The 19,695-nt window shown below is 38.3% G+C and overlaps 2 protein-coding genes across 2 annotated transcripts; both read left to right on the top strand.

Moving 5' to 3' along the window:
- Positions 1 to 9,160: 9,160 nt before the first annotated feature.
- On the top strand, positions 9,161 to 10,885 carry LOC116268022 (1-aminocyclopropane-1-carboxylate oxidase). Its single transcript, XM_031649868.1, has 3 exons — positions 9,161 to 9,293; positions 9,754 to 10,016; positions 10,229 to 10,885. The coding sequence occupies exons 1-3, from the start codon at positions 9,192 to 9,194 to the stop codon at positions 10,857 to 10,859; spliced, it is 996 nt and encodes a 331-aa protein (XP_031505728.1). The 5' UTR covers positions 9,161 to 9,191; the 3' UTR covers positions 10,860 to 10,885.
- A 7,506-nt stretch (positions 10,886 to 18,391) lies between these two features.
- On the top strand, positions 18,392 to 19,414 carry LOC116245702 (glycine-rich cell wall structural protein 1-like). Its single transcript, XM_031617212.1, has 2 exons — positions 18,392 to 18,722; positions 19,341 to 19,414. Exons 1-2 carry the CDS (start codon positions 18,392 to 18,394, stop codon positions 19,412 to 19,414), a joined length of 405 nt encoding a protein of 134 aa, XP_031473072.1.
- Positions 19,415 to 19,695: the final 281 nt, after the last annotated feature.

Here is a 19,695-nt window from a genome sequence, read left to right as displayed (position 1 = left end):
TAATCTTTCAGTTGGATAGCCAAAGAGAAAAAGAGAGAAAGGTCCTTCACTCCAAGTAGAGGACTGCCTCAAGAAAAGTTGGGTGAGGTCTTGTAACGAAAGCATGAGATTTAACATGGTTTTCCACCATAGAATGCCAACATTAGCCTTAAGGATCAATGTTTGATTTGATATTTATACTCTCTTTTTCCAATAATCACTAGTCATATCTTTGATTTTTATTACAACTATGTATCGCCGAATTTCTTTGTTGATAGCGATGTAATTATTATTTTTGTTGGTTTCTTTATTTTTATAGATATCATTTCCTTATAGGTTGTAAAATTATCATCGACAATAATAACTTTTTTTTGTTGAGCAAAAATGTTAGTTGCTTTACCTAACATCAATATTGTTAGATTTGATATTTATACCCTTAGTGGACAATAAGGTTAAGAAACTTGATTTTTTTTTTTTTGTAAATTTAGGTGGATGACGATGCTCGTTGATAACAATGTAATTATTATTTTTATTACATCTTTGCTTTTATTGATGCTATTCTCTTATAAGTCGCCACATTATCTTTAACAATATAGTGTTTCTTTTATTGAGAAAGTTTCTTTTATAACGCAAAATCATTTGCATAACACTCTCCATTTTCACCTCCAAGACATACTTGAAAAATCTAAGAGATCATATTTGATATTTTAAACTTCAAATATAGATATTTGATTACTAAGAAGGATTTAAAATTATTTATTTAAGAGATTTGAGAATCACATCATATATTCAAAATTGTTGATTTGAATCAGCTGGAAAACGATCAATTTATGGGAATAGAAATTCACACATGGTATAAACCTCTATTTTAAGGGAAACGACACATATGGAATTCACTAAAGGTATTCTTTCAAAAGAGCAATCAAAGAACAAGACACCACAGAAACGTCCAACCAGTTTGAGTAAAGAAGATATTATTCTACTTTAGATTTGCTCTTCACAAAGTAGTAAAGCTTTAGATTGGTTTCATCAATGCATATTACCAATACAATGCAAGGAACCCATTAAAGGTTCAATTTGCTTAAACAATTAAAGAAAGTTCAATGAAAATTAAAGCAGCCAACAGCCCACTGCCTCGAGCCAAGCCCAAAATCCAAACTCAAACTCTGTCCAAGTGTATGCCAACCTCCAAACATGCATCGTTCGATATTTTGTACATATCTAGCAGCTAGTTCATTTGGTTCACGTCTTTCATCTTCAACCACTAAGAGTATGTTTGACAATTAACCTCATATTTCAATTCCAAAGCTGATCTGGCTAAGATCCCTTTTACTTGGGATGCACAATGAAAACAAACATTGGATTTACTACTGTGAAAAAAGAGGATTTGTTTCCCAAGCACTTATGGCAAAAACATCAGATTTGAGGTTGAATGAAATGAGATCTGTCCTTAAATTCATGAATATGAGATTCTAGTGATCTCAAATCCGAGGTTACCAAATGCTCCATAAAGGGCTTCACTTATTGTCAAACAGAGAGGTTTTTGTTCATAAGACAAACAACATGCACGTAGTACACAAAGTAGAAACAATGAAGCACTTTATCTTTTATTATTGTGACCTAACCTACCTGGAGAAGCCTAATAATGTTTTTTGAATTTTCAAATCAGAATACATGGAATTCGACTGCCTTTGTGTTCAAAAATTGACTGGCATGTTGAGTGCTATAAATAAAAATAAGATCCTCTTGCATTGATGCCTTGACTTGAACAAACTAAGCAAATTTCATACTCGTTCAGTCAAATCAAGTGTGTGCGCCACTCTTAATTGCGTACTCCTATAAACTTATGCCGATGCAAGCCAACTTGATGCAAAATAACTTCAAATGCCAATTAGTTTAGCCTAAGTGCGATATTAGGCAATGAATTTGATAAAGTAGAGATTAATGATATGTTAATTGAAATTAAACACTTAATGGAGTTGGTTTTGGCTCAAGACTCAACTTAGCTCGGACCTAGTGATGGTCTTGATTAATCTAGGTAACTCAGTTGGCCAGTCCATTTCTACCAAGTTCATGGCACGTAGTCGGGTATGTGGTGGCCTACTATGTCTAGCAGTCACCGGGTTCGTGTTGGTGGACTTAGTTGAGGTTGGAAAACTTTATATGGGTTTGGCTATCAAGATCGCTAATTGTTGCTTGAAAGCGATCTTTTTTGATATATATATATATATATATATGTGTGTGTGTGTGTGTGTGTATATATATATATGTGTGTGTGTGTGTGTGTATTACATTTTGAGTAAAAGACACATTTACATGTGAAAAATATGGTCCATCTTTTTGTTCTTATGGGTCATGTCACATAGCCTCATCATGTCTTACCCTAACGTGGTCATGCACTTTAACCCCTTTTCGTGATAAGTAGTGCACCCGGTTAGGTTGGATGTTATATTGTAGCTATGTTGGTAGTTCAAATATTGGAAGGTGCTATGAGTCCTTATAGATGTTCTTGTCTCTCTCTCTTTTTGTTTTTAGAATACAAAAAATAAATAGCCAGACATCTAAAACAAGCTCACCATAACCATCATTTTACTCATCATTCCCAGTAATAACACTGAGCGCTAAAAGTTTTCCATTAACAAATTGAAAATTTTCAACATATTTACCAGTAATTTATTTTTTTTGGCAAAATATCTAGGGGGGCCCATCAGCCATGGTCCCTCCTGTCCCCTGGCTCTGCCCTCTTGGACATTCACTGGGCTAATTGAATAAACAAGCATGGGAGCATGGATTTGGTTTTGAGAGGATTCCGCTCTAAGTTGGGTCTGGAATCTGGAATAGTATTGAAATGTCATGGATCTGGATCTGCACTCCTCCAGACTTAAGATTTTTCGGTTTCCAAATGGTCCGACTTTCTCAAATTATGTTTGAATGTGAAAATCGAATTTTATAATTATATGTACGCACAAAAAGATTGGCCTCCCAGCTTCGTTTGTGGATCTACCGCTATCTCATAAAATTTGAATCCAATTTTGCTCTATCTTATTCACAAAACAAATTGAATTTTAGAGCATGGCTTAAAAAAGTCTGAACTCAAATCAATATGATTCGGACTTCTGACCGATCATCATCTGTTAGGACCAACTTTGTAAATCCAATTGTTTTCCCTCTCTCATTGGGAACCTTGAAAGCCAATGTGTATCATTGATGCGTATCAGCTAGCCTATATCAATCTGCATAGGCCTTAATTTTTTAATTATTTCTATTAATTTGGCATTAATATGTTGGCTGATGTGGGGTTGTATCCGTCTTGATAAGGAATGAAACACCAAGGCTTATTAATAGAAACCATCATGGTAATTATTTTAAATATTAATAAAGGACATGTTACTTGGATATAATTCATGACGTATTGATATTATTGGATATAGATGAGAAAAAGTTGAAAACAAATTAACTTAGAATGACCCTTTAATGGTATTTTTGGGATTTTTTTCATATTATCCCAAGATTTTAAGAAAGTACTGTAACCAAGGATTTAACAATATAACTTGTCCCTGAATGACAATGGGCACTCTTCTTTTCAAGTTAACATATAACTTGTCCCTTAACCAGTTGACTACAACCAGGGATGTTAATATATTCGATTTGAATCACATATCTGACTGAACCGATTCGAACAAGGACACTATATGGACTGACTTTATGATAAAAACGTGTTTACTAAAAATTTTAATATCCGATTAAGAAATCAGATCAGATTTGGATTTAATAATTGGCATCCAATCAGATTCAGATGCACATAAATGTCTGATCGGATTCCTTTTTAGATAAATATCATATATCTAATGCTATTAAATTTTGAAAATTGGCAAAATCTGGTTCAAAATTTTGTTTTAGATTCTGATATGACTTTTCTTTATTCGAGTTCCAATTCGAATTCGAATTCAAATCCAAATATATGAATCTCTGAAAAAGCGGATATGATTGAAAATATATCTGATCCATTAACATCCTTAACTGCAACGGATGGGGTTGATAGGTGGCTAGTCTTTTATTTCGAATTTTTGGATCTATGCTACATACAGTTGCATTTGCAGCGGGAGTTTTCCCAGCTTGTCCACAAAGTTAACACATAACTTTCTCCTCAAAAGTGTGTGAGTGATAAGTTCAGAAAGGCTCGTCTTTCGAATAAAGAACAAGACGTAATCCCATAAAATGACAAATCTCAATGGGCCATGCCGTGTCACATAGCATCAAAGAATTTAATTTTTAATGTAAGCATAGTACAATTGGCTGCATCACAGCAACATTATCATATATATTGCTTTTGGATTTTCATGAGCTAAGTATTTCTTGCGTATTAATTGAGAATTTTGAAAAAACCAAAAAAATAAATAAATAAATAAAGGATCTTCTATAATTTCTCAAAATGGTAAAATCAATATAAAAAATCTTTACATTTTTTCTTTTGTTTTTTTTTTTTTTTTGAAAAATGGCGATATTTGTGACATTGAACACCCCCAACCTGAATATGTTTGAACTGACATTTCACTAGCCATATAACGTTACATCTACTATTATTATATTATGGATCATACTCAGTATTCTTATTATAACATTATCTAGAATATTGTTTGTTTTGAAGGAATTTCCGCTACCACCTTCCAAGAAGTTCCAGCACATTCGTCCTTACATTCCTCTCTACTCTAACCAAAAAGATCAACCGCAGTTGAGAACCAATCATACCTAAAACAAGAAAAAGTATTTCATTCTCCAACTTCGTGATATCTTCCAAGATCTGCACTGCGGACAAAAAAAATGAAAAATAAAAATGAATAGAAAAAGAGATACCAAGTTCGATACTGGACAACCGCCTCAATATAAAGAAATCAGAATGCATGAACCTTGGAAAGATACAAGGAAGATGGCAAAGAGAAGAAGCAACCAAGAAGCTTGAATGTCTTTCATATTTAAATGGGAAGAAAGAAGCCCATTTCAACTTTGTCTTTTCCTTTTCTGGAATTCCAAAATAGAGGCTAACGTTTTGCCGCTAATTCTGAAATCGGCCTTTATGTTTGTAAATTTGCTGGTGAATGCCACTATGTTACCGTAGGATACCAAATACAGATCTATGATATATTACTTATAATCATAGATCATAATATATCATAATGCATGGTTATTATATATATATATATATATATATATATATATATATATATATATATATATATATATATATATATATATATATATATATATAATGCACCCTTATTACCAAGTTCATTGATGGTAGAAATGTCAATAAATCTGATTTGGATTGGATTATATGACCAAACTTTTAGAAAAAAAAGTTAGACTTGAAAAAAAGATCAACAACAGATTAAGAAATCATATGGAATTCGGATTCAAGAAATGACATCCGATCATATTTGAACTGGAATTTAGATTCGTATGTTTAATCAGATTCAAATTTGGACTTATTTTAAAATAAATATCCAATATCTCAAAATCTGTTGTGAAACTTAGTTCTTAAACATACCATAATGCGGTTCAGATTCAGTTTAAAAGAGAATTTAAAAATCAAATTTGGATTGTGAATTCCTATTCAAATCCAGATGTGGTATTAGACTTTTCGTCATTGTATTCAAATCTAAATCTGAATTCCAATTTGTGGACATCCGATAAAACGATGAATATGGTAAAAGAGTATATCTGAATCGAATTCAATTTATTAAGACTCTATACAATGGTATATATATTGCATATTCCACTATATTCTGTTCATCCAAACTTCTGCCATTAAATCTGGCATTCACTCAATCGTTAAAGGTTCACAGCTTTGACTCATGGAACTCCTGAATTGAGTTTAGCAATTTAAAGCTCTCCAATACACATTAAAAATTTTTAAAGTTATATCATACTTTTGGTTTTCTTCAAAATCTCATAAAGGTTCCCCTGCCGGCTCCTTCAGGCTCAGGGACGGAGCTAGAAATTTTTCATGAGGGGGGCCGAATAAAAGTTTCTAAATTTTGACATGGGCCGAAATATCTTTTTCAAAATTTTTATATAGGACAAGTAAAATTTTCTAAAATTTAGATATAAATTTTTTTTTAAATTTTGAGGTGGGCTATGGCCCATGCAGGGCCCCCTTGGCTCTGTCCTGCCGAGGCTCCAACCCTAGGTGAAATTAGAGTCACACGCCATGCCTTAAGTCGAACCACTTGGACATCTATTTCTAGCTTCTTCTCTCAAACCTACATCATAGCACACTTACTTTATTAACAACAAAATTATTGATTCTAACATGGAGGGTGCTATCCTGATCGTGTTGAGAAATATTGATATTTGAATTAGAAGTACTATTATGGAGGACAAATGAGCCGGTTCTTGAACCCCTCTTCTTCCCCACTCTCTCTCTCTCTCTCTCTCTCTCTCTCTCTCTCTACACAATTTTAAAAATTATCCTTCCATCGTCTGAAAATGAACTCCCTTATATTATAGACCATGCAACTTCATGTGTATGGACTCAGCCATGGGCATAGTAGATATTCACATACAAAAATATAACATGTCTCCCTATATGTGAAGACAGGTGATTCTTGTGGTGCTTGGCTTATCTAATGTCTAATTTTTTACTGCTTGAGTGGAAGATGAGCAGAAAACAAAGAGAAATAAGAGTTCTTTCCTTCTTTTTTTTTTCTTCTTAAGAGTTGACATTTGAAATATGAGGTGACACTGGTCACCGAGGAACACAACTCCAGAGACGATATTTTTCTTAAATGCAATTCATAATGAAAGCCTAAGTCTTTATGCTCATCCCACGGCCATGTTTCTGTTTGTTTCCCAACACGAAATCCTAATCTTGTGCTACTAGTCGAGACACATGGTGCTCCGATTCCCATACGCTCTGTTTCGGGTCTGGTCTCGAATTCAGATGCAAATGAAATCGTATTTTTCGAGGCATTTTTTTCCCTTCAAAGCATTGGTAATTTCATTAGCTTGTTATTTTCGAAAAGAAATCTCGAGTGAGGGCTGCTCCTCTCTCCCTTTAAGAATTCACAACTCCTTTTTCATGCCTCGATTATACTTCAGCTTGCATATCGGCGCCCACTTTTGAAACATAGGTAATTGATGATACATGAGTTTAAAACAGAAACTAACTGCTTACAAGCCCCTGCTCCGAACCCACTTGAACATTTCATTGGCTTGATACTATTATTCATGTTGGCAGGCGTTTAAGTCATAGCATCTTATTTTTCCAAATAATGGAAGGCTGATTTTTTTGGTCACCAAAAACGAAATTTATGACTATGGTCATACAATGATCAAGGGTTAGAACTTAGAACCTAATGTGATCCGATTCTAGGTTCGATAGTCAGGTGCAGCTTGGTGTTCAACATCCAAATCGAAAAGCTGGTTGGTATCATGAACAAACATTTAGTGCCTCATTTTATGTGTGAAACAATGCCTTAGGTTAAACTACAATTGCATCTAGATCGAGGGGCAGAGCAAAAAATTTTTCTTGAAGGGGACGAATTAAAGTTTCTAAATTTTGACTAGGGCTGAAATATTATTTTTCAAAATTTTTATGTAAAACAAGTGAAATTTTTTAAAATTTACATGTTAATTAAAAAAAGTTGAGGTGGGGCCATGGCCCAAGCAGGCCCTACCTTGGCTCCACCCTTATCTAGATCTGTTAACTGCTAATCTCCATTTGTATAAACCCCAGTTAGAGTATGTGGTGTTACGTAACATGGACCCATATGAATGTTCTAATTCTAACCCAAACCCTTTGTGTTCAGCGAAATAATATTCCATGTTAGTTCACAATAGTACATAGGAGATACCCCAAAGGGGTGGAAATCTATTTAATTTTCTTTGTTGGTAGGGTTTGGCACCTCGATGAAAAACAATACACCTGTTAACTAGATACACCTGTTAACTAGAGTGTTGTATATGATTTAGAGAGGACGAACACCGATAAATGTTGAACTTACTATCAAACTTTTACCAATCCACCAATTCACCTGTCCAACGAGTGTTATACTATGCTCCACAAGCTCACAAGTATGGAAAGTTTGAAAACTAGTTGGAAATGGGTCAGACTAGGGACAGCTAAACACATTAAAAGTAAAAGTGAAATCTGATTTGGATACGATGCAGTAGAAAATGACAAAGAGACCTCAAACTAGATGCAGCACATTTGCAACGTTATCGAGACACATGGATCATCTCCACTGAATTCGACAAACGTCACATGCATTCGAGAAACACATGCCTAAAGGGGTATTCTGGTCATTTCAATAAGACCATTTTAGTCATTTTGCATGATAAACTTTTTTCCTGGTTCTATATAGAGCACAAGATATAAGTCCTCTTAAGAGAAAGATCAAAACACCATGGATGCATTCTCCAAGAGAATCGCTTCTATCTACAGCGTAGTTATAAATCCTTTAAGAGGAGAAGCAAAACATTGCAATTTTTTTTCGAAATATCTTTTTTTAAAAACTTCAAGTAATTTTCTTTTTTATAAATTGAGGTGCATGCTCTTGGCTCCGCCCCTCCTTAATGCATTTACCAAGAGCAAGACTGGCTTGAGCCAGAAATCAGGGGAACCCGAGTTGGTAAAAGTTTCCTATTAGATGAGCAGAAGGTTCTTCCAGGATCTAAAGCTGCATGCCTGCATGGGTACCAGAGACTAGAAACTCCACATGCTTCAACGTGCATGGAGAGACTCACTTCCTTTCTTATTACAGGGGCATAGACCATCGCGGGGTTGAACTGGAGACACTCCACATAATGCATCCAGCATTTAACTCTAATGGGATGCCATGCATGATCCAACAGATAAAAGTGCGCCAATTGAGGCTCTGGTTGGCTGCTAGAAGAGAGAAGAAATGGCAATCTGTTGGTGGTAAACAGTAATAAACAAAGGAATGACTTTGTCTGTGGCCTGCAATCGAGGACATCGACCTTGGATTTACTTCATAATTTAATACGCCGGCCACCATATTTTCCAAGAAGATTGCTATTTCTTTTATATGGATTGAGAACCAAAGGAAGTTTATAAATACCCACATGACTGGAATGTTGTTTCATTGTGAGTTGAGTGCCTAGCTCTGCTCCTTATATGCTTTCAGGCAAGTGCGGTAGCCATTTCTTGAGAGTCTGCTGAAGAGAGAGGTAGTAGACTAGTAGTGCTGATCATGGTGATCCCAGTGATAGATTTCTCAAAGCTTGATGGTGATGATAGGCATACCACAATGGTTCAAATCGCTAATGGATGTGAAGAATGGGGATTCTTTCAGGTAATTGTCATGTTCTTCTGAATATTTCTGCTCCAAGAGATTGTTCACCGGAATTTACTTGCAGCACAGGGTCACATAATCGCGACTAAAGCCAGTATATATGTGGAAATTAAAACTACATCCTGCTCTTTTGATGTTCTTTTATGAGTGTAGACTTGTCTTGTAGTCATTGATACGCTTATTTAGGCTTTGTCTCAATTCCCATGTTGATATGCCATTTGTCGTTGCTCGATCATAAAGCATCGAGTTGGTATGCGTTTACTAATTATTTTGTGCTGCAGAGAAAAAAGAAGAACTTGATTGTCGCTTTGCACGAGTCATGGGTTACTACACAGTTTCTTTTTGGATCCCAATTTAAATTCATAACCAACAAATTTCACATTTGAAGCTTATTTTTCCGTTCCATCTTAATTTCCAATTGGTGGTTGTAATAAAGATTCCAACTTTTGTTCTGTTGTAGTTGGTGAACCATGGAATTTCAGTGGAGCTTCTGCAAGAAGTGAAAAGGGTGTGTTCAGAATTTTATAAGATGGAAAGGGAAGCAAAGTTCAAAGACTCTGCTCCATTTAAGAAGCTTGAGGATCTCATGGAAGGACAGGATAATGGAAGAAATGAAGTTGCCAATGGCCATGACAGTGTGAACAAGATAGAAGACATGGACTGGGAGGATACAATCATACTACTAGATAACAATGAATGGCCATCAAAAACTCATGACTTCAAGTATATATCTCTCTCTCTCTCTCTCTCTATATATATATATATATATATATATATATATATATATATATATATTGTTATTGTTATTGTTATTGTGTGTGTGTGTTAATCGCAGATATATATATATATATATATACACTTATATGCTATTAACACGCACACACACAATAACAATATATATCATGCCAACTTTTTCTAACTCTGATATGTGACAGGAAAATCATGGAGGAGTTCAGGAAAGAGAAAAAGAAATTAGCAGAGAAGTTAACTGAAATAATGGATGAGAATCTAGGCTTAGAGAAAGGTTACATCAAGAGGGCCTTTAAAGGAGATGACAAGGAAGGATGCCATCCATTCTTTGGCACCAAAGTAAGCCACTATCCACCATGCCCACAGCCAGACCTAGTCAATGGACTTCGCGCCCATACTGACGCTGGCGGGGTCATCCTCCTCTTCCAAGATGACCAGGTCCCAGGCCTGCAGATCCTCAAAGATGGTCAATGGATTGATGTCCAGCCACTTGAGAACTCCATTGTGGTGAACACTGGAGACCAGATTGAAGTCATCTCCAATGGGAGGTACAAGAGTGTGTGGCACAGGGTCGTAGCACTGGAGAAAGGCAACAGAAGGTCCATAGCTTCTTTCTACAATCCATCAGCCTCTGCAACCATAGGCCCTGCTCCCCAGCTCCTCAAACAAAAGCAAGTTGTTGAAGAGGCTGCTTATGCCGCCCATGACCACGGTTTTGAGTACCCAAAGTTTGTGTTTGGGGACTACATGGGAGTCTATGTTAAGGAAAAGTTTTCTCCAAAAGAACCCAGGTTTCTAGCAGTGGGTTCCATGTAGATTCTCATTTGGTTGCCCTTTTCTAAGCATAGTGTCTAAAAGCAATAATGTGCTGGGAAAGGCAGTAATATGTTGGTTGTTTAGTGATAATTAATTCCCAGAGCATTAAAATGTAATGGTCATTAGTGTCTTGTTGAGTTTGGTTTCTTGGTTGTGCTTGTACCAGTATATGTCTTTGAATTCACCTCTAATTATAAGTTTGTAATGTGTTTTCTTTTTTGTTCAATCCTTCTTTCTTTTTGTTTTTTCTGAATAAGTTTCCGGTGCGCGAGAGGGTTATTCCACTACCAGGGTGATCCACTACCAGGGTGAAAGCCAAAGGCCTCACTTTTTCCTTGTCTCCAGGGTCCAGACCAAGCAGTAAGATTGCTCAGAAACATAGTTGAGTTTCAAACTGGAGGCACGCCTTCAACGCACCCCCAAGCCCACCAGTTTGAGCCATGCCCCTCGAGCCTTTCTCTATTGATAAGCTGGAAACAAACTTATGAAGTCGCCCAACATGACAGCAAAAGCCCACACGGCCTATACACCACAACTCGGCCACACCTTTACTGACGTTGATGGCACCCTTTTACTGACATTCAAACGGAAACGTTAGTAAAGATGACTGTTTATGACACGACTTTTTCTACGCGCCATAAATACTTTTCTTAAAAAAAAAAATCTCTTATGTATTCATGTTAGTTTTCAGGGTTAACAAAGAATTCTCGATCTATGTACAACGGTTGAATGGGTGTCAACTGTCATGTGCATTCTTGGAATTGATCTTGATCCGACGCAATATTCAATCTGTGCATCTGTTTTTTACTATGTTTTTAAATGAATGTGGTCATTTTGCATCCATCTGTATAGTCACATTTTAAAAAGCTGAGATCAATATGGATGGCGAAATTTGTTTCTTGTATGTGTACGTGCCGCTCTATGGTCATGTTTACTCGGGATCTTAGAATCTAAGTTGTCTTCATCTCATTTAATATAAGTTGTCCTTTTTTTACACCCAAAAAAAAAATCCAAGCCTACAAAATTTCGGTGCATTTTGGGCCATTTAGGTTTGAATTGCCAAAACGAAATTGATTTATATGGGAATAATGGTAGTCCTTGCGAAAAGAATCCTATATATCACATCCATATGCTTGGATCGCAAAAAGAATAATAAAATCTAATCTCTTTTCATATATATAGAAAAGATTCTGGCGACGATGTTCATTGAATGCAAGCCACATCTTAGCTGCTGAAAGCAATTCGATTGGTTTCATCATACAAAGAAATTATATCTGTGTTGCGCAATTTTGTTACAATCCTAGTAGTTGATTATTCAACTTTTTAAGAAGCATGTTTTCACATTAAAAAAAAAACTAATTTCACAGATGTTCTCAATGAACCATCAATCATCAATGGTGAATGCATTCAATGATATCGACGGATCAAATGGTACTTTAGTTATGCTTTTTGCACGGGCCTAATTAGAGATCTAATGAAATGACCCTTCCAGTATGTGTGTCTGCACAGAATGATGATTCGACATTTCGTGGACACAGGAGACATCAAACCTGTGTAGTTTGATCTGCAATCGGACAGTCCAAATCTCTCTCTCTTTCTCTCTCTCTACCATTCTTCTTTCTTCTTCCCCTTCTTTCTTCCTCACCGGCGAGCCCGCCGGGGCTCCGACAAGCGATGCTGCCAACGAAGCCTCGGCAGGCCCGCCAAAGATGGGAGGGAGAGTCGCCGGGTTCCACCCACCTTCCCTTTGGTGGAGCCCAAGCGGGCCGCTGGCGATGGTGGGAGAGGCGTAGCACGAGTAAAGAAAAAACTGAAAATATATGGTTTATATTTGCAGTTCTTTTTTACTCTCCCTATGGTGACTCTAGAGTTACCAGATATCAAACCATGACCGTCCATCTCCTGGGCGTTTAGATGAACAGCCATGGTTTAGTCTAGAGTCACCATTCATGGACTACGCCCCTCATTTCCTCATTTATATTTATTCATCAACCTGATTTAGTATTTACATTATTTATATTAAATGAGCGTAACAATATTAGTTGCATGTCAGAAGCATATGATTAAGAACTCATTATGTACCAAAAGAATCAATCCACTCACAATAGTGTGGTTCAAATTTCTTGAAAAGGGGAAAAAGATCCTAAGGGTTGGTGCAACGGCTAAGGCAATGTTTAGTAGGTGATCAGCTTTGGCTTTGCTATCTCATAGCATCAACCTTTTGTGCTGCAAACGACAAGACATCGATATGCAAATAGTACATAGTGGGGGCACTACATAGAGACACTAAAGCAACAACATCGATATACAAATAGTGCACAGTGGAGATGCTCATCGAGACACTAAAACCGCTCTAGACCCTAAGGGGATGAGACCAAAGTGCTTTCGTCTTCACTCTGGCTGTAGGATTAGCCTTTAGCTCACTAAAAAAAAGTGGGAGAAGGAAAAATAATTTCTACGAAATAGTTCCGTACTACAATAGTACCAACTCCTTCGTGGAAATGGCTGGAGAATATAGTGCACGCCAGTGCAAAAAAATTATATATCTCCATGCACAAGTGACAGCGTACAACCAATATTATATGATATGATGCAAGATTGCAAGGAGAATCTGCAGCAACTTGCACTAACGTCCATTAACTGCATATTAATGTGTACGATATCTTTTGGAAAAAGTGGGCCAACTTTCAAATTTACTTAACTTTCTACACGCGCCAATAGGGCCAACCAAGTGCCAGTTTAACTTGTTTCAATCTTATAGCTCAGTATCACCCATTTGGAAGAGAATCTCCTTACACTAATATCTCAACTTTTGCTTTTCTGAAATCTTAGAATGAAAACATCTATCTAAAACACAACAACAGCTTGTTTTTTGCTATTTCATTTTCCCCTCTTGAAGAAACAAAATATGCACGAGAGTAGAAGAAAGCACACAAATATAACGTGAAAAACCCTCAACACGAGGAAAGAAAAACCACGGGTGAGGTCTGGTGCCCACTAGCCTCCAGACACTCTCTCTCTCTTCAAAACTTCATTAACACTAAGATTAGGGTTTACAGAGATATAAGTAGTCCTAATTAAGCAAACCGGATCGGGTAAGGATTCGGACCCAGACAATAAAACCCGTCAACACTCCCCCTCAAGTTGGGCATACATATCAAACATGCCCAACTTGGATACATTTCTCTCAAATGGAGTTACACTTAAGGCCTTGGTTAGGATATCAGCAGTTTGGTCTTCAGACGTCATGTATGGTAGCGTTAATTCCTTAGCATCAATTCTTTCTCTGATGAAGTGACGGTCAATCTCCACATGCTTTGTTCGATCATGAAGAACCGGGTTGTTAGCCAAGTTAATTACAGACTTATTATCACAATACATCTTTATAAGCCCTTCAATCTCTATTCCAATATCTGTTAGTAAGATCTTCATCCATAACAATTCTGATACCCCAGTAGCCACAGCTCTATATTCAACCTATGCACTCGAGCGGGAACACACATCTTGTCTATTGCTTCTCCAAACAACTAAATTTTCTCTCAAGTAGACGCAGTACCCTGAAGTAGATCTTCTGGTGTCAACACAGTCTGCCCAGTCTGCATCAGAATACCCTTCAACTTCAATAGATCTTTGTTGCACATATAGAAGTCCCTTCCCGGGAATCTTCTTCAAGTAGCACAGAATTCTATCTACAGCCTTCAAGTGCATATCTGTAGGTGCATGCATGAACTGACTCATCACATTTACAGCAAATGTGATATCATGTCTAGTCAGAGTGAGATAAATCAGTTTGCCAACTAGACGTTGATATCTCCATTTAACTTCTTCACACAATAGTTCTTCATCTTTGCTACCAAGTTTATGCCCAGCATCTATAGGAGTAGAGGCTGGTCTGTACCCCAGTTTTCCTGTCTCCTTCAGTAGATCCAAGGTATACTTCCTTTGACTAAGTACAAGAGTTGTACTTGATCTAGCAATTTAAATACCAAGGAAATATTTAAGCTTACCAAGATCTTTTAGATCAAATTCAGTAGATAGTAAACCCATTAATCTTGCCATCTCTTCCTTATCATCACCTGTAACAATCATATCATCAACATAAACCAATAGTAGAGTAACTTTACTCTCTCTTCTCTTTACAAACAGGATATGATCTCCATTTCCTTGTTTGTAGCCATGTTTCTTCATAACAAGTCCGAGCCGTTCAAACCATGCTCGGGGAGACTGTTTCAGCCCATACAAAGCTTTCTTTAATTTACAGCATTTTTCAGGTTTCTCAAAACCTGGTGGCATGCACATGTACACCTCCTCTTTGAGATCTTCATTGAGAAAGACATTTTTCACATCAAATTGGCACATCTCCAAACCCTTCAGCACCGCCAATGAAATAATAACTCTAACAGTCTTCATCTTTGCAACTGGAGCAAACGTCTCTAAGTAGTCTATCCCATATTTCTAACTGAACCCCTTGGCCACCAATCGTGCTTCGTACCTCTCAATGTTCCCATCTGGTTTGTACTTAACAGTGTAGACCCACTTCGACCCAACCAAGTGAGCTGTTTCAGGAATATCAACCACCTCCCATGTCTGATTTCTGTCTAAAGCTTCCATCTCTTCTTTCATTGCATGAGACCACTTAGTGTCACCCTGAGCCTCTGTAGCATTCCTGGGAATCACAACCACAGCCAAGGAGGATACAAAACATTTATATTCAGTGCTCAATCTAGAGTAAGATATGAAGTTACCAATAGGGTGCTGGGTACATCACCTGACACTCTTTCTCAAGGCAATGGCAAGATCTTCCTTTTCTTTTCCAGTCTGAATTTCTCTTCCAACATCTTGCTTCTGAACATGACTTGGATCATCCAAGGAAGAAGTATGATTGAGATTCAGTGTAACCTCATCATCATTAATCACTTTGTCAGTACAAGCTCTCCTCCTGGAATACACCTGTCCAAACATACGATTACCCTCTTGTTCTGTCACCATAGGAGGCTCTCCCTCCTTCTCATGTTCATGAACATCAGTAGTCGTCCCCTCTTCATCTTTGCCAAGTACCTTGGCAACAGGATTCTCTTCACGCCTGTAATCCATAGTCTGTAAACTGAATTACCTGTGTGGGAGAATACTCTTTCTTAGACATTAACTTCTCCTCCTGAAGAGAATTCTCACCAAAATAGGAGACATGTTTCAAGAATGTGACATCTTTGGTAATGTGAAGACGACCAGTGGTAGGATCTAGACATTTATAACCTTTTTGAGTGGAAGAATACCCAAGAAAGATGCCCTTAATAGATTTGGGATCAAGTTTTTTCACATTTGGGTTGTGGTTATGTATGAAACACACACATCCAAAGACTCGAAGAGGAAGGTGAAAATGTTGACTACTCCCTGGAAGCATAGAGTAGGGAGTACGACCCTTTAGCACACGACTAGGCATGCGATTAATCAAGTAGACACTAGTAAGGATCGCATCTCCCCAATAGTCTTTTGGGAGATTTCTTTGGAACAATATGGCTCGGGTGACATTAAGCAACTGACAATTTTTCCTCTCAGCAACCCCATTTTGAGGGGGGGTATAACTACATGATGTCTCATGAACAATCCCCCTCTTTCGAAAGAATTCTTCAACAATGAGACACATATATTCACGAGCATTATCAGACCGAAAAGTCTTGACAGAATTTCCATACTGGTTTTCCACTAGGAGGATGAAAGTTTCAATAATGTGAGGCACCTCACTACTATCTTTCAACAAATACACAAAGGTACACCTTGAATAATCATCCATAAAAGTTATAAAGTATTGAAAACCACCACGAGAATGAATGCCCGAAGGCCCCCACACATCAGAATGAACTAAGGAGAAAACTTTATTAGAACGACTATTTGAAATTGGATAAGAAGCTCTAACATGCTTCGCAAACTGACACACATCACATAATAACATGGAAAAGTTTAAACTAGAACATAGTTCAGGGAACAAATGTTTCAAAATCCCAAATGGGAGATGACCAAGGCGTTCATGCCAAAACAAAAATAACTGACGACACTCTTCCTCCTTTTTCTCTGTCCTGCTGACTGCTGACATAAGAGCTCTGACAACGCGTATAGGAAGCCGATACAGCCCATCAGACACCAACCAATCCTCTTCCCTGTCACCAAGTCCTGCAAAACACAACGTTTTTCAGAAAATATAAGTTCACACTTCAGTTCCTTGGTAATCTTACTAACAGATAACAAATTTAAGGGAAGATGGGGAACATGTAAGGCATCGTGAACTAAAAAATTATTTAACAAGGAAAGACTCCATTTCCCTGCCACAGAAGTAAAGGAACCATCGGCAAGGGACACATGTTCCTTTCCCGAGGATAGCTTGTAGTCATGGAAAAGCTTGGGGTTGCCAGTCATGTGATGAGTGGCACCGCTATCAACAATCCTTTCACCCATATAAGAAGTACCTTCTGCCCCTGAAACAGCCAATGCCTGATTGATCTTCACCTCATTTGGTGTATCTGCCTGACCAACATCAATCTTGCTCAAATATGTTCGTAGCTCACGAATCTGGTCTGCAGAAATAGAACCTTTCCCATCACTCAGACTTGTTGCAGACGATACAGACTTTTCCCACTAGAAGACCTCCCTCTACTATCCTTCTTCTCTGGATGCAGGTCCCAACAAAAATCCCTAGTATGACCAAGTTTTTTGCAATGTGTACATTTTTGGGGAGAACGATGAGTTCCCACAAGGGCACGCTAACATAGACAGACTGTTCTTCCCCCTTTTGTCAACTAGAAAGCAGCCTTCTCTGTTCTTCAACTTCAACTCGGGAATAGACATCTTCAATACTAAATGATTCATCAGAGTTAAGAATCTGACTCCTTATATTTTCAAAGTCATCATTCAGTCTGGATAAAAAAGGAATACTCTGTTCTCCCATTTATCAGTCATATACTGCATCTGGTCGTGAGGACACCTCCATGTAATATCAGAATGATAGTCAAGGTCCTCCCACTTAGATTTTAATGTTGCATAAAAATCTGCAACCGAGAGAGCACCTTGTCGCAGGGAATACACATCCTTCATAAGTTGATACACACGAACTTTCCTTTTCTTTTGACCATACATTTGCTCCAAAATAATCCACATATCCCTTGCAGTCTTCTTACGAAGAATGAGGGGTTGGATATCCGGGGACACTGAATTAACAATTCAGGTTTTTACCTGGTTGTCTTCAAGAAACCATGTATCCCAAGCCAGACTATCTGGAGCAGGTTCAACCTTTCTCCCATTCACATAGACAATGCGTCCTCGCCCAACAATCTCCATAGTAATCGCAGCAGACCATCGTGAATAGTTCTCCTTGGTAAGTTGAATGGTGGTAACTTGAACCAGTACATGATCAGTCCGCGCAGACACAACATCAGGTAGATTAGTATTGACTGAAGAAGAAGACGAATCAGCCATGATCACCAGTTAGAAGTGGCTGCCAAAGAACACACACAGCAGCAGTAACCTAGAGAAGAGGGGAAATGATGCAGTCGGGAATCAACGGCGGAAGCAGCGGACTGCGCTCGGCGGAAGCAGAGGGCGGAGCTTGGCAGCGCGCGCCGAGAACAGGCAATGGCGTCGGACGTCAGCGTCGGTGGTCGGACGTCGGCATCGACGGCGGAGTCGGCGTCGGCAGAGGCATTAGCAGAGACGTTGGCATCGGACATCGGCGGTCACTACACCGGCGACGCAACAGCGGCGGTCACGGCCACGGTGGGGCAGTGGCGGCAGTGGTGGAGGCAATGTCACGGCGCGGCGACAACGGCGGCGGTGGTGGTAGCGACGGCGACGATGGTAGCGGCGGCAGGCAGGGTTGGAACTTCACAACCCTAGAAAAACCGATTTTGTTTTCTCCAAGTCCGATGGCTCTGATACCATGAAGAAACAAAATATGCACGAGAGTAGAAAAAAACACACAAATGTAACGTGGAAAACCCTCAACACGAGGGAAGAAAAACCACGGGTGAAGAGGTCTGGTGCCCACTAGCCTCCAGACACACTCTCTCTTCAAAACTTCATTAACACTAAGATTAGGGTTTACAGAGATATAAGTAGTCATAATTAGGACAAACCGGATCGGGTAAAGATCCGGACCCGGACAACAAAACCCGTCAACACCCTCGATCCAATTGATGAGCATCCACCGCTCTACCGATGGCTTACGCAATCAACAATGCCATGACAATCTATCACTTGTGAAAATGGTCAAAGATTAACCACGAAAGGCATAGCATAGTTGGTTAGTTTGGTGTGGAGATAGTCCCCATCATTAGTTTGATACCATCAGCACTATGTCTTAGACAATCGGATGGAAGTACAGTACCAATTGATGGTACATTAGATTAACACCAAACACCAACACAACCACCCAAGACGCGAGGAAGCTTCAGCTCTTATTCCAGATGAGATGAAATACTTCTCGCTCACCAGGACAATGGTCAGAAGCTGCCCCAACTATTGCAACTGCTAAAGTATTGTGTTCAGACAGAAAGGAGTCGCCATAATGGGTAAATCTTCGCGGCTATCATTCGTGCAGTCGTTGGCGTTACTCTCCGAGCCATAAAGCTAAGGGAAACTTCCACATCTTCCTCTAGACAAACCATATTTTGATCTCACTCGAATACCAAATCCACCTACCACGTACTTTTTACCTCAAAGTTCGAATGACTTCAAGATTTTCACATTGATATCCTGAAGAAAATCGTAAACTGTATAACACTTTCAGGAAAAGCTGGGGGTGAAAGAGTTAAATGCACCCTCTTAGACTTACAGGGGTTACACTAGC

The sequence above is a fragment of the Nymphaea colorata genome, chromosome 1 (genome assembly GCF_008831285.2).
Source record: "Nymphaea colorata isolate Beijing-Zhang1983 chromosome 1, ASM883128v2, whole genome shotgun sequence".
NCBI classification, from domain to species: Eukaryota; Viridiplantae; Streptophyta; class Magnoliopsida; order Nymphaeales; family Nymphaeaceae; genus Nymphaea; species Nymphaea colorata.
This window is presented reverse-complemented; position numbering and strand designations above follow the sequence as displayed.